The sequence below is a fragment of the Castor canadensis genome, chromosome 8, assembly GCF_047511655.1.
Source record: "Castor canadensis chromosome 8, mCasCan1.hap1v2, whole genome shotgun sequence".
Classification (NCBI taxonomy): domain Eukaryota; kingdom Metazoa; phylum Chordata; class Mammalia; order Rodentia; family Castoridae; genus Castor; species Castor canadensis.
Window position 1 is genome coordinate 98,211,987 of NC_133393.1, and position 15,391 is coordinate 98,227,377.

The 15,391-nt window shown below is 50.4% G+C and overlaps 1 protein-coding gene across 3 annotated transcripts; it reads left to right on the plus strand.

The window, feature by feature from the left end:
* Positions 1-15,149, plus strand: Nab2 (NGFI-A binding protein 2). 3 transcript variants are annotated; one of them, XM_074083707.1, is made up of 8 exons: positions 1-5,917; positions 7,443-9,119; positions 10,515-11,388; positions 11,830-11,963; positions 12,284-12,335; positions 12,427-12,559; positions 12,770-12,961; positions 13,906-15,149. In XM_074083707.1, the coding sequence occupies exons 2-8, from the start codon at positions 8,686-8,688 to the stop codon at positions 14,013-14,015; spliced, it is 1,929 nt and encodes a 642-aa protein (XP_073939808.1). In that variant the 5' UTR covers positions 1-5,917; positions 7,443-8,685; the 3' UTR covers positions 14,016-15,149. The 3 variants fall into 3 exon arrangements, with proteins under 3 accessions (XP_073939808.1, XP_073939809.1, XP_073939807.1); XM_074083706.1 differs by lacking the exon at positions 1-5,917 and adding an exon at positions 6,993-7,098; XM_074083708.1 differs by lacking the exons at positions 1-5,917; positions 12,770-12,961 and adding an exon at positions 6,989-7,098.
* The last annotated feature ends 242 nt before the right edge of the window (positions 15,150-15,391 follow it).

Below are 15,391 nucleotides of genomic sequence, written 5' to 3' on the forward strand. Positions count from 1 at the left end.
ATAGGAATCCTATAATTGAGCTGTTTATGAATACAGTCCTGACGTGGCTTTTTTTTAAAGTAAAGCAGTTGGGTTGGCGGAGTGGCTCAGGCAGAGTGCCTGCCTAGCAAGCGCGACTCCGTGAGTCAAGCCCCAGTACCTCAAAAATTTAATTAAGTAAGGGGTTTGAGAAAGTGTAGTCCTTCAAAGTACTAAGTCACAGAAATATTGTGTGTTGTCGAGGTTTTATAAGCATAAACAGAGCTTAAAATTAGTCATGGGGCTGGAGTTACAGCTGAGTGGTAGAGCTCTTTCCTGGATTGATCCCCAGCACCAGAAAACAAAACAAAACAAAAAAAGTCATTACAGGTGTTTTTATTTTTAGAGGCAAAACGAATGTGAGAATTGGTCTTCATTATCTCCGTTTAAGAAGCAGCCAAGGCTAAGACAAAAGAACCTGCCCAAGATCGCTTAGTTCATCTGAGCTGTAGCTGCAACCCAAATTTTACTTGAGCCCAAAGCCTGAAAGATCTAAGCATCACGCTGCTTCTCATTAAAGGACAACATTGCGAAGGTCTAGCAGGGTGTTCTTAGCAGTACTAGTAAAAACTGAAGCACCTTTTTTTGTTTTTAACAAGTGCTGTGTAGGAATACTAGAAACCTAGAAGTACTGTAAATTGAAGAGAAATTCAGGGGTAACTTTTTTTTTGCGGTACTGGGGCTTGAACTCAGGGCCTTCACCTTAAGGCCCACAAGCCCTATTTTTTTTTGGTGGCACTAGGGTTTGAACTCAGGGCTTCATGCTTGCTAGGCAGGTACTCTACCGCTTGAGCCATTCCACCAGCCCCACCAGCCCTATTTTTGTGAACGGTTTTTCAAGAGAGGGTCTCGTGAACTACTTTGCCGGGGATGTCTTTGAACGCCGATCTTCCTGATCTCTGCCTCCGGAGTAGTTAGGATTACAGGCGTGAGCCACCGGTGCCAGCCAGGGGTAACTTCTGAGGAAGATTCAAAGTTTCAAAACAAAGAATTTTTTTTTAAATCAAAATGGTCTTAAAAAAACAAAACAAAACCTTGAAAAATGGGCTTCGGGTCATGGCTCAAGCGGTAGAGTGCTTTCCTGGCAAATGAGGCCCTGTTTTCAGTCCCCAGTGGAGAGGGGAGGTCTATGCCAGCCATGCTGCAGTCATTCTGTCTCACAGATACTCTCTCAGCTGACTTAAGAAAGATCAATACCAACAATAATAAATCACACTGAAACCACATGCACCCTTGATATCATGTAATGAAAATGCCATTTTACTTCTGTGGCTTTCTTCTGCCAGATCCGTAACACCAGTCTATTCATAAGAAAAATATTGCAACCGGGGGCTAGTGACTCACACATGTAATCCTAGCGACCCAGGAGGCAGAGATCAGGAAGATCAAGGTTTGAAACCAGCCCAGGCAAATAGTTCATGAGCCCCTATCTCAAAAACAGCCAACACATAAAGGGGAATGATAGAGGGGTGAATTCATCTATGATATATTGTAGGAACTTTTGTTAAGTGTCACAATATACCCCCAGTACAACAGTAATATGATAATAAAAAATTACCCAACACAAAAAAAGGACTTGCAGAGTGGCTCAAGGGGTAGAGTGCCTAGCAAGGGTGAGGCCCTGATTTAAAAACCCTAGTTTTGCCACACACCAAAAATTTATTGCACAAATTCCAACAGAAGTACATCCTACAAAATGTCTGACTGGTACTGCTCAAAACTGACAAGGTCAGTGGACACAGTGGTACATATCTATAATCCCAGTCTGTAATCTCAGCACTCTGACAGAAGGATGGCAAATTCAAAGTCAGTCTGTGCTACATAGCTAGACCCTGTCTCAAAACAAACAAAAACTAGTAGCATTATCAAAAACAAGGCAATAGCAAGTATAAGGCCCCAAGTTCAAAACTCCAGTCCAAAAAAAAAAGAAAAAAAAGCAAGGGGGAGAAATGGTCCAAACAATGCATGCACATATGAATAAATGAATAATAAAAAAAGAAGCTGAGAATGTCCCAGATCATAGGAGTCTAAGAAGACATGACAAATACACATGATGTGGTATTATGGATCCTGGAACAGAAAAAAATCCTAAAGAAATATGAACAAATTATAGAGCTTGGTTGATAGTGGTTTATTAATAATGGTTCATTAATGTAAGAAACACATATTAATGTAATATAGGGTAAATTGGATGTGAGGTATACAGGAAATACATACTATCTTTTCAATGTTTCTGTAAATCTAAAACTTAAAAAAAACTAGTAATATGTATGTGCATATATAAATGTATGTATGCATGTGTATTATTATAAATGTATGTATATAAATGTATTCATTTATGTAATATACATACACACATATAAACATATATACACTACATATTTTTTCTTGCAGGCCCCATTCTCACCATTCAGAACTTACTCTTTGCGGTTGTCTTATGTTTGTTTGTGTGGGTTTTTTTTATGGTACTGGGGTTTAAACTCAGGGCCTCATGCTTGCTAGACAGGTGCTCTACCACTTGAGCCCCACCCCCAGCCCTCTTTGGTTTTGACTAAAGGCAAAAACACACAAACTGATTCCAAAATATCACTATTAAAATGTGTAAATAAGGTGCACAGTATTGAGACTAGTTATCCATAAACCTGTCATACCTTATCAACCAACAGAATGCTGTCACTTCAAGATAGTAATTCAAGAAGCTTGTTACCTTATTTTAATAATGAGGACACTGCTCAAAACACTTTGACAATCACCTTCACAGACTATATAACACACACTGCAATGAATATTCATTATCTGCAGGTGGATCTGATTTATGCAAATAGCCAAAAGAACTCAGGCCAAAGATGATGAGCAAAAAGGTGGGAAATCTGGATGGTAAATGTGTTTCAGAATTTTTAAGGGTTGAGAAAGATAAATGGTGTCTTCATACTACATAAGGCAATAATCCCAATAGCATCTAAGACCACACCTGGTAACCAAACGAATTACTATTTCTGCAATGTCATAGTGACTAGTGATAGTAAAATCGATGAAAGCAGAGTAGTGAAGGCTATAAGTAGCCTTTTATAAGTTTAGGTCAGGTTCTAATCACAGGTTGGATTAGATTTAGGGTATTTTTCAGTGCTAGGAATTGAATCCAGGGCCTTCCTTCATGCTAGGCAAGAGCTCTACCATTGTGCTACATCCCTAACCCCCAGAATAGGTTCTATTAACCAAGTAAATTATGAAAAACAAAACAAAAAAAACCCCTTGATTTTCATAATCTTTTGAATTTAGGAATTGTGGGTAAAGGATTGCAGACATGAATATTTGATGAAGACAATTCAGCCAATCAATTACCAAGTCCTACTGACTTATTTTCTGTCTTTTGAATCTGTTCTTTCCACTCCATCCCATGCCACCGACTTCACCCAGCACCTTGCTATTTCTCACTGGGAACTTCAAGTGAGAAGGTTCTTTAGTTTTCTTCAAAACAGCCTCCTGGCTGTTTTTGCAGCCACCAATTCCCTTTCACTCTGTTCCTAAAGACAGATCTGCTCCTGCCACTCCCATGTTACAGTCTACAGTCTTCACAGTTCCACAGTATCTCCATAGCCCAGACTCCTTAAGTCTGATCTAACACATAGAAGAAACAACTACAGCCCTATCAAAGTTTAACATTGTTTGATACTTTGATATTCATTTGCACTGAAACAATTCCAGAACTTAAGTGTAAGCATTTAGATTCTGTAATAGTTTGATGGAGAAGCTTTAGATTTATTGAATCTAATAAAATAGGGGGGGGTAAGTTAGGTGTATGGCTCAAGTGATAGAGTGAGTGCCTAGCAAGCGTGATGCCCTGAATTCAAGCCCCAGTACTGCAAAATATATCTGTATCTGTATATATCTATTTATATACATACATAAACATATATGGGGTGATTTCATTTTTTAATTCACTTTACATATATTTTATAAAAGTAGGGAGGGCTGGAGGTGTGGCTCAAGTGGCCTGAGTTCAAACACCAGTTCAGCCAAAAAAAAAAAAATTAAAATAAAGCCAGGCACCAGTAGCTCACTTCTGTAATTCCTAGCTATTTGGGAGGCTAAGATTGGGAGGTGAGAAGCCAGCCCAGGCAAACAGTTCTTGAGACACACACCCCCCATCTCCAAAATAACCAGAGCAAAACTGACTGGGAGTGTGGCTCAAAGCAGTAGAGCACCTGCTTTGCAAGCACAAAGCCATGAGTTCAAATCCCAGTCCCAACAAAAAAATAAAAAACTAGAGGGCAGTGAGGTGTAGTGGCACACACTGATAATCCCAGCACACAGGAGGCTGGGACAGGAGCATTGGAAGAATTGAGAATTCAAGGCCAGCCTGTGCTATATTAACAAGACTCTACCTCAAAAAAAAAAAAAAAAATCAGGGCTGGTGGTACAGCGCCTGAGTTCAACCCCCAGTACTGTCAAAAATAATAAACATGCTGGGTGCTGGTGGCTCCCAACTATAATCCTAGCTATTCAGGAGGCAGAGATCAGGAGGATTGCAGTTTGAAGCCAACGTGGGCAAATAGTTCTTGAGACTCTATCTCGAAAAAAAAATCACAATAAAGGGCTGGTAGAGTGACTCAAGGTGTAGGCCCTGAGTTCAAGCCCCAGTACTGCAAAATAAATAAATAAATAAATAAATAAGAGACATTAGTAGGATGGATTTTTTTTTAATTGGTCTGGTCCTTAACCACAGTTTGACATGCATGAGTCTATAATATCCTTAATGTAATGGCCTTGTACACATCGTTTGCAACCACCCCCACCCACCACCCAGCTTTCTCAAACATATGGTTATTTCATTCTTCCATACAAGTGCATATATTTCTGGTCTCCCTGGCTTGACTTCATTTCTTCCTGGAAATCATCTATTTGAAGGGTGGACTACAGGAAGTCCCGAAAGGTGATAATTGGCCAATGAGACACTTCTTCCCAGGAAACCTCTGTTTGCACCTGAGAGACAGCTCTGCCCTCGGGCAATACCAAAAAGGCTATAAAAACCTTATTTCCAACCTGACCCACCAGACCACCTGCTGCATGCCCCCATGCAGCCTTTCTCTTCTCTTCTTTACAAATAAAATCTTTCTGACCTCTGACCTCTGATTTCATTCTCAGAGCAGACCCAAGAACCCTCAACAGTTGAAAATTCCTGTGTGTCATCTGTGTATGATATCCATACTTTAAAATCCTAGACTGCCTCATCATCTACTTTGGATACCTGTCTAAGCCAGTCCCTCACAACCACAGGCAGAACCGCTTGCTCCTTTATACTTTAGTCATTGTTTGTACCCTTATTATTGCAATGTGTTGCAATTGCTTACAAGGTAGCTCAAGTAGTCTATTAGTTCCTTAAAGACACAGATTAGGATTATGTGTCTTTGAGAGATAAAGCATTTCTTGTAAAAGAGCTAAATTGAAAGACTAACACTTCTTGGATTAGCTAAATTGATATGTTACTGTTGTTTTCCAATTTCAGCCTTCTACCTATAGTATCTGGTAAATTAGTTTACCAGAATAATGGACATTTCAGAATACCATCAAGCCAGACTTGTGGGACTCACTGGAATCTACATGGAAAAGGAAGGTTTCCACTTAAACAATGTCATCCAGGCTAGGCCCTTTTGAAGTAAAATCTGGGTCAGCTGCCCTTTCCAAAATTCCTCAAGCCTGTGTGAGTAGCATCACCATTTCATTTTTTTTCAGAGGACCCACCAGATATTAGGCCTGCTTTGGCGAGGTCCTAAGCTGAGGGTAAAACAAGCAACTGAATTGAAATGGTGAATGAAGACCCAGGAAGCCTCAGAGAGGGAAGAGTAATTAATTCTGCCTGGAGACATGGAGGGGCCCTGGAAGGAGAGGCTCCAGGAAGGTGAGTTTGAGCCAGCCCTTGCCTAGTGAGTCGAATTTGGCACTCGGAAAACGTGGTGGTGGGGGGGAGGGAGAGGAGTGAGCAAAGCAATCTGCTCCATGAAAATCTACTCGTGCCTGGGAACAACAATCCTTCTGGTTTGCAGCATCCTCACTCCTCTTCCACCCACTTTCTCCCTTTTTCCTAAGTCTCCTCCTTCGCCCCTTTCCTGGAAAACTAGGACCAAGGTACAGTTTCTCTTCTTGAAAGAGACAATATAAGGGAGTATTAAACTTTGATTAAATGAGATCTGTTACCTCTGCTGAGTGCCTTTGAGCACCCTGAGGGTCGGAGGAGCAGGTGAATCAGGTAAGGATGTGGTCCTGAGTGAGAAAGAAGGGTCTTGGGGAAAATAGGATCCATGTACAAAAAGAAATGAAAATTTTTGTATTTGTCCCCACTCCCTTTTTTGTCACCCCCCCCCCACACACACACCTGTCTCTTTATCTTTTGTTTTTCTATAGTTTCTCCTGGTCTTTATCTCTCTCCCTTTGCTAAAGGCTGGAAATTCCTTGTTCTTAACGGAAGGGAGTAGGAGGGGAGGTGGGGGTGTTAAGAGTGGGAGGAAAGCAAAGAACAGACATCTCAACAGCTCCGGCTGCGGGGGCGCTCTGGGCCTCTGGCGGGGCCTGACAAGTCAATGATTTTTTAAATGTATGTATTTTTAAATCCGTATATAGGGGCTCAGATACAAACCTAGAGAGACAGAGATACAGCTATACAAGTAGATGTAAATAAATAAATTTGAGATGTTGTCCAGAGTTTTAAATCAGCTTAAATTCTACAATTTGCAGTTTTCATATACATTCTCTACTTGAATCCCATAACAAGTCTTGAGAAACAAAGATCCAAACACTAGGTAGTTTCTGCTTCACAAGTTCGCACGCAGACCTCCTTCTGACCTAGGGGAGTGGACAAGTCCCAGGCGGGCCTTTCTCCTCTCCTTCCTCCTCTGGTCAAGCACCGGCCCCAGGATCCGGGAGTGGAAGCCTCTGCTTCGGCTCCTCCCTCGTCCTCTTCCTGGACCGGGACCCAGGCGGCCGGTGCCCAGTAGGTTGCCGCCCCTTTGCTTCACACCCTACTCCGTTCCTTTCTGCGGGCGGGCGTCTCCCTCCAGATCCCAGGACTCAGCCCGCCCCAAGGTGCCGGTGGGAGGGAGGGGGGCGCCTCCAGCACAGGCTACGTGGGCGGAGGATGTGCGTCACGGGGAGCGTGGGCGGGGGGAGGGCGGGGGCACGTGGAAACCCGGGGCCAGCGGCTGGCAGCCCAGACTCCAAAATAACCCGGGGGTGGGGGAGGGGCGCCACCCTCTGAGGGTCTGGGAGCGCCCCTCAGGGAGTCCCTCTAGGGAAGCCCGGACTCCACTTGCAGGACGGGGGACCCTGTGCCTTCCTACCACCCCCATTGTATTTGGCGTTAAATGGGATGGAGACAAGAATCTGAGCTACTAAACTCCCCCACCAATAATACACCCTTCCTCCACCAGAGACGGAAAGGTCCCCTCGTCAGGCCGGAATGTGGAACCAGCTCCGACCCACGCCACCCACGCCCTGCTGGGCCGCGCCACTCAGAAGTGCAGAACGGTGGGGCGGGGCTGAGGTTTCGGACTAAGGGAACCCTTGCCCCTGACCATCCCAGTTCTTTTCTTGCCGCCCCCCACATCATTTCCCCAGGGCCTAGAGCGCTCCCCCCCACCCCGCTTTCCTAGGCGTGGGCGGGAGAGTAATGGGAACCAGATGGGACTAGGAGAAACCAAAGAGGGGGAGGGGCGGTAGGTTTGGAGCGGGGCTGGGCTCATTGAAGGCACTCCTCCCTCTAGCTGTTCCGTAGGGATTCACGTCGGATGCTTTGGGGTTTCAGCTCATCTTTCTCTACATTCTCTCTGGGCAAGGTTCCCTAACAGATCGCACAGGGGGTATCCTCCTCATCCCAGCTTTGCCACTCAGACCCAAGGAGCAGGTCCCCATTCTCAGCAAATATGGTGCTACAAGTAGAGGAAGACAGGGTGCCCCGATGCTTGCCTGACCTACTACTCCCAACAAAACCCGACACGCCTAATCTATGCGCGCCTAAACGGTAGCTTCTATCATAACCCGCCCATCCCTAGTCCCCAAACTTCGCGAGGACTGGAGACTTGTGTTTCCAAGAGCGGCCCCTTCAAATTACTCCTTTGGGGATCACAGAAGGCCGCTAGGATGTCTAAGGTATTCCTACAGAGCCCCACGCTCAAACTTGCCATAAGTGCACGCTTTATGGGAGTGAGCTGCACAAAAGCCGCGCACCCTAGCCTCTGCCAACTTTTCCCTGCTCAGTCTTAACATTCACACGAACAGCACGGTGAGGCCAGAGTGTGGGCAGCGGGCGTCCGCGTAGTTGTTTAGACGCGTGTCCACATATGTGCGCTTTTATGTCTTTGTGTACCTGAGCGTGGTTGTGAAATTGCACTCTCAACTCCCAGGGATAGGACTGGTGGGGGGAGTAGGAATGTAGCCGGCGGGGCGCTCACGTGGGTTCGTGGGCGCAGAGAGGGCCGGCTGTGCATCCGGCGTGGGCGGCGCAGAGCGACCTCGCCCCGCCCGTCGGGTCCCCAAGCTCCCCCTCCACAGCCCAGCCTCGGTCACCTCGGTCCCCAACTCGGTGCCCGGCTCCGAGTACCCACCCCCGCCTCGGCTCCACACCTTTTCCCCCCTCTCCGCCCCCCAGTTTCCTCATCTCTGTCTCTCTGCTGCATGGTCTCGGCGGCCCAAAGGCCCCGGCTCCCACCCCCCACCCCCGGTCCCAGCCTCCGGCTCTACCCACGCCCTCCTCCCGCCAGCCCGGCAGCCAGCGCAGCGCCGGGCCTCGCTCTCCGTGCGTCCTGCGGGGGTGGAGGCGCGGAGAGGCGGCAAGCGCAGCCGGGGAGTGGGGGGGGGGCAGAGGCACAGACAGAGACGCGGAGGCTCGGGGAGAGAAGACGTGGAGGGAGGGACGGAGCCTGGACAGCGGTGGACACGGCCTCGCGCACCGGGCAGAGCGCAGCGCACATCAGGGGCCGAGTGCCGGGCACGAAGAGGGACGGCCCGGGTGGTCTCCGGCCGTCCATGCACAGAGCGCCTTCTCCCACAGCTGACAAGCCATCGGGCGGAGGGGACAGCGCCCGCCGGACCCCGCAGCCCAGACTCAAGTTAGTGAGCAAAGGGAGGTAGCGGGGAGTAGAGATGGGTGGAGCTGGACTAGGGAATGGGGTCCGGAGGGTGGAGGTCGAAGAGAGGACGTGGGGAAGCGGGACGGGGGTGGGGGGTGGAGACTGATGGAAAAGGGGTGAGTCTTTGAATTAGGGGACCCGGGGAGCAAACAAGGATCTGATGATGAAGGTAGACACAAAAGAGTACTACCTCATTCTCCATTACAGATTTACTCTGTGGGCATGACCTGGCATGTGAACCCCCTGCAAGGAATGCGGGAGCCCCCAAGCGCTAGGGGAAGCCCTGGAGTTAGAGCTGGCAACAGTGCAGGGGGTGGGGGAGCCCAGCTGGCTCGGTCTGTTGTTCGCACTCAGCGCACACTCCCCAGGTCCAGGAAAAGCGTTGCCTTTGAGTTACAGGAGCATCAGTGGGACTTGAGGTGGCAGGGAATGCCTCAGGCGGCCCTTCCGGCCCCTTCCCTACCTGACCCTTCGTTCATAACGTGGGGAGGGGAGTTTACATGTGCAGTCCCGACGCAAAGAGGTTTTGAGTGGCTCCCCCACTTACCTCCAAGATGTGGGTGGAAAACAAGGGAGGGGAGAGTAGGCGGGAGCCCCCAGGCGGTTTTCGCCCACAGACGCTACCACTGTGGGAGTGTGTGGGCAGAACCGGCCCCAGAGCAGAACAATTGAGGCGCCTGTCCCTTCCCCCATCGCCTGAGCTGAAGGGACAGGCCTACTGAGCTAGTAGAGAAGGCCACACCAGAGGAGGGAACAGCTGAGGGGCACCCGGCAGCCAAAAAAGGAAGAAAGCAAGGGTGCATTAAAAAAACACTTGATCCAAGGAAAGCTGAGGGGAGAGGAACCAGGGGTCCACCTGGCTTATGGAGTAGGAAAGATAGGGAAGGGGCCACACCCCTCTCTTTCAGCCACCAGGGTAAGGAGTGGTGAAGCTGGTCAGCAGTGGCCCCCAGCATCCACTGTGGGTAGGAAAGGGTTCTGCATTCACCTTGGTTTGGGATATCACATTAAGTGGTGTTGGGACCGCTGGGTGTTTAGGACTGTTTGGGGGGAAAGGGGAGGTCCAGCCATCTCAGGATGTGCTAGGGGGCTTCAGTGCTCAAGGTCATCTTGTCCCAGATCAAAAAGATCAAAGCTGAAGAAGCTAAGAATCTTTTCTGCAGACTGGGTACTGTATAGTCTGGGGTGGCACTGGCGTGGCTGTGACTCCAAGCAGTGCCCCATTCTCAGTCTGCTCAGCTTGGGCACTGGGCAGAGACAGCATTCAAAGGGGGGGGGATGAAAAGGAGGCAGGAGAGAGAGGACAATTGTTAGTGTGGGTTGGTACCCAGCAGGGGCATTTACACTGACTGCCTCTCTTGTGCCCCTTCTCAGGGCAAGTGCCCGAGCCATGGCACTGCCTCGGACGCTGGGGGAGCTGCAGCTGTATCGGGTCCTGCAGCGTGCCAATCTCTTATCCTACTACGAGACCTTCATCCAGCAGGGAGGGGACGATGTCCAGCAACTGTGTGAGGCGGGTGAGGAGGAGTTCCTGGAGATCATGGCACTTGTAGGCATGGCCACCAAGCCCCTCCATGTCCGACGTCTGCAGAAGGCACTAAGAGAGTGGGCCACCAATCCAGGGCTCTTCAGCCAACCAGTGCCTGCTGTGCCTGTATCCAGCATCCCACTTTTCAAGATCTCTGAAACTGCTGGTACTCGGAAAGGGAGCATGAGCAATGGTCATAGCAGCCCAGGGGAAAAGGCGGGCAGTGCCCGCAGTTTTAGCCCCAAGAGCCCCCTTGAACTTGGAGAGAAGTTATCGCCATTGCCTGGGGGACCTGGAGCAGGGGATCCCCGGATCTGGCCAGGCCAGAGCACTCCAGAGTCAGACGTTGGGGCAGGAGGTGAAGAGGAGGCTGGTTCACCTCCCTTCTCCCCACCTGCTGGGGGAGGAGTCCCTGAGGGGACTGGGGCTGGGGGAATGGTAGCAGGTGGGGTTGGGGGTGGTCCAGACCGACTGGAGCCAGAGATGGTACGCATGGTGGTGGAGAGTGTGGAGAGGATCTTCCGGAGCTTCCCAAGGGGTGATGCTGGGGAGGTCACATCCCTGCTGAAGCTGAATAAGAAGCTGGCACGGAGCGTTGGGCACATCTTTGAGATGGATGATAATGACAGTCAGAAAGAAGAGGAGATCCGCAAGTACAGCATCATCTATGGCCGCTTTGACTCCAAACGGAGGGAGGGCAAGCAGCTGAGCTTGCATGAGGTGAGGACCAGGTCCTCTCAAGACTACTCTTGACTCCTGAGTCTCAATTCACTTGCTTTTGAGAAGTCGTACTTTCTCTGTTTCCTTGCCTCTTGACTAAGACCCTAGGTCTGACCTCCTCCCCCACTATACACCTAGCCACCTAGCCCCAGCTGCTGCAGTTCCTCCATCTTCAACTGAGGAGGAAGCAGAAATACAGGGGAGAACCTAGCTGTTCAGCTTGGTGTCATTCTGGGCTCCATTGGAGGACTCCATGAAAGTGGAGGAGGCCCCAGGCATTCCTAGGAAGCTGTGGGTGCTTATTTCTGTTTTCTCAGAAAGCTCTTTTGCATTGTCCAAATCGCTTCTATGGATGGGCCCCTTCTGGTGGTGAAGGTGTGAGGAAGTCTGGATGAGGCAATGGGGAAGTCAGGATTCTGACTGGCTGTCCTCTTGCCACAGTTAACCATCAATGAGGCTGCTGCCCAGTTCTGCATGAGGGACAACACACTGTTGCTTCGGAGGGTGGAGCTCTTCTCCCTGTCCCGTCAAGTGGCACGAGAGAGCACTTATCTGTCCTCCTTGAAGGGCTCCAGGTGAGATGCCCCCTACCGCCCAGGTCCTTTCTAGACTGGAATTCTGCCAAAGGAGTTGGATCCAGGTCCCAGCTTCCAGCTTAGGCAGCTCTAGGCCTGCTTCCCACCCACTACTTGTTTTTCCTTTGGCCAAGGCAGCTCGTCTGAGGTCTGATTTTTCTTCCCATCCATCTCAGCTCCTCACAACCACCCAGAATAGTGACTGAGCTGGAGACTTCTTTGTAGTTTTTAAGTAGTACATGTCCCTCGACAGATACTCTCTGCCCTGCCCTTTCAGAAGCCCTCCCCCACCTCACCTTTCTTATTCTCCATCTTCATAGGCTCCACTCTGAAGAATTAGGAGGTCCTCCACTGAAGAAACTGAAACAGGAGGTATATTTTCCAGGGTGTTGTAGGGGTGGAACAGCCTGCCCCAGTCTCTTCCCTTGCCACGTCCTCATTTCCCCATTTGGGGCATCCACAGGTTGGAGAACAGAGTCATCCTGAAATCCAACAGCCTCCCCCAGGCCCTGAGTCCTATGCACCCCCATACCGCCCCAGTCTGGAGGAAGACAATGCCAGTCTGTCTGGGGAGAGTCTGGATGGACACCTGCAGGGTAAGTGCAGTAGAGCATTTTTCTTTTCCTTGGGAAGGAGGTGGAAGCGGGTGGATGGGTGGGTGGCAGGAGGAGCCAGGAGGTTCTGCCTGAAACAGGGTTGGGAGGCCTGGCCAAATGGGGGCAGAGGGCCTATGGGTCTGGCTGTGCGGCTGAGGGTGGGGTTCCATTGGCTGCAGCCCCTTACCTGACCAGTGCCCATGCCCACAGCTGTGGGGTCGTGCCCAAGGCTGACGCCGCCCCCTGCTGACCTGCCCCTGGCATTGCCAACCCATGGGCTATGGAGCCGCCACATCCTGCAGCAGACACTGATGGATGAGGGGCTGCGGCTCGCCCGCCTCGTCTCCCACGATCGCGTGGGTCGCCTCAGCCCCTGTGTGCCTGCGAAGCCGCCTCTCGCAGGTGAGGCAGCCAGCAGTGCCCACCAAAACACCCCAGCCATCCAGGGTGTCTTGGGACTAACAGAGAGAGAGAAGGATAAGGTTGCCAGCCAGGGCAGGATGGGCTCCAGCTAAGCAGATCTTGAGGCGAGGTCCCTGCTGGGCTGTACACTGGGAAGGGTGTGACCCCGGTGGAGATTGTGAAGGGGTAGCTAAAGGTAGCAAGGACAGAATGAGGAATCTAGGTGAGCAGGAAGGAGAGTCACCAGTAGGGAAGCTTGGCTAAAACTTCCACTTATGCAGGAGGGTGGTGTGGGCCGGGAGATACGGGGATAAGGTTGTCCAGCAAAAGGCGGGGGGTTGGGGGATACTTTGTGTGTGGATAGAGGAAGAGGGAGTGGGCCGGCAGAGGGCTAGGCAGCGGCTGGGCTGAGAGTGACGCAGCAGACAAAGCCACCAACCCTGGCTTGGTATTTTTAAACTGTGCGTGGGTGGGAAGTGGGGGCGGGGACTGGAAGAGGGAGCTCTTATTGAGGGAGGAGCTGGAAGACTGGCTTCCTGTGTTTTCCCTGATTTGGCTACCCAAAAACTTAGGGGGCAGCGGTAGGGTGGGTGGGGCCTGGGAGGGGGCCAGAGATAAGTGGGGGTGGCAGAGCCTGGGGAGGGGGAAAGGGGGAGAGGTCAGAGCCAGACCGCCCCCGCAGCTCCTGACAGAACCAGAAATTCCAGCAGAGCAGAGGCGGGAGAGACAGAAAGACATATACACAGCCAGAAGGGGAGGGGGGCTGCACACACTTGGCATGGAACTCCCCCCCCATTCCCCACCTTGCAATACACATGCAGTGGGCAGCAGGCAGTAATTCAATAAATTGAGCTCATCTTCATTTCTATCTCTGCCCTTCCTCGGTTCCCAACTCCCTCTGTCAACAGCCTCCTTGTCTCCTAACCTATGCCTTTTTCCTGCAGAGTTCGAGGAAGGGCTGTTGGACCGATGCCCAGCTCCAGGACCCCATCCTGCTCTGGTTGAGGGTCGCAGAAGCAGCGTGAAAGTGGAGGCTGAGGCTAGCAGGCAATGAGAGTGGACTGGTGTCTTCAGAACCAGGACCCCGACTTCTGGCTCACACAGACCCCCGCACTCTCCATCCTCGGAATCTAGTCACTGTCCCAGAAGGATCCTTCTGCTGCCCTTCTCCTGCCTCCCCACCTGCTCCATGGCACAGGACCATGGGGCTTCAAGCAATAACAAGCAGGGGCCTGGCGAGAGGACATAAGGAGGGTGCGTGGTGCACCCTCACCCCCCACGCAGGGACAAGGACTCTGCCTCCAGGGCAGCTGGGGTTCTTCCCCTCCCTCACACAACACTCCCATTCCCTCTAAGTGGCCACCAGTGGTGTGAACAGTAGGATGCAGTTTGGACATTGGGGAAGGGAGATTCCCTGGGAAGGTCCAGCAGCTAAAAATGGCAGTTTGGTTCCCCCCCAAACTGGGAGCCTAGGAATACTGGACCTATCTTACCCTCCCTGTCCCCATTTTTGTGCTTCTAGTTTGTTTCTTTAATTTAATGAGTGCTGCAGTTTACCCACCTATCCCCATCTCTCTCCCCCAAGACCTCAGCAGTTCTTTTCCCTCCTGCCCTCTGGGGGAAGGTGGGTAGGGTTCCCTCTGCCAGCCCCTGGAAGACCTGGGTTGGACTTGGGGGTCTTCCAAAGCAGGGGCCAGACCGCAGCACCTGTCTGAGTACTTAGAGCGTCTTTCTTTTCAGATTGTGTATAGTAGATTATTTATTTTGTTATTTTGGAATAAAATTTATTTTATGGCTTAGGATCCATGACCTCTTCCCCCCTAGAAGGTAAAAGGGTGGCATGGGGTGCGGGAGTGAAGGGAAGCTGGCAGTGGATGGGAAAATAGAAGAGGAGGAGGCAGGGCCCCCAACATACAGGAGGGCCACACTGCAAGGCCTGCACCTAATCTCTTTCTCCCAGCTCCGGGCAGTATTGGGGGTGTTAAGCCACCAAAGCTATAGCCATATGCAAATGTTATAGCCACACATACCTACCTGGGCACAATCACAAACAGGACATAAGGGTTAACTTGTCAGAGGCCAGCACCCTCACTGGTGTCTTATGCGGTGTCTCATACTTTCAAATTTGTGTTGTCAAGCAAAAGCAGAGAAGACACATGTTCTGTACAACAACATGGCCATACAACAAATATGTGACATCTATAGGTTAGCGTCTCAGGCACACGCTTTGGCACAGCTACATGTGAAGAAGCTAGGCCCTTCTGCACAATCTCATCAAAAGTCTCCATTTGGCAAGAACTTGGGACTTCGGAGAATTTGTTTTTTAATAGTAGCAAAACTCGCATGTCCAGACCCTTTCTCTCCTCAGGGTCCCCCAAACTTCTCCATACCCCCAGGGCATGAACCTAGACCCATGCCCTCTGTGCTGGC

Coding starts and splice junctions, on each gene's coding strand:
- Nab2 (XM_074083707.1), top strand. CDS start 8,686: ATGGTCTCGGCGGCCCAAAGGCCCCGGCTCCCACCCCCCACCCCCGGT. Junction 11,389..11,829: donor AGCAGCTGAGCTTGCATGAG/GTGAGGACCAGG, acceptor CTCTTGCCACAG/TTAACCATCAATGAGGCTGC. Junction 11,964..12,283: donor TCCTCCTTGAAGGGCTCCAG/GTGAGATGCCCC, acceptor CCATCTTCATAG/GCTCCACTCTGAAGAATTAG.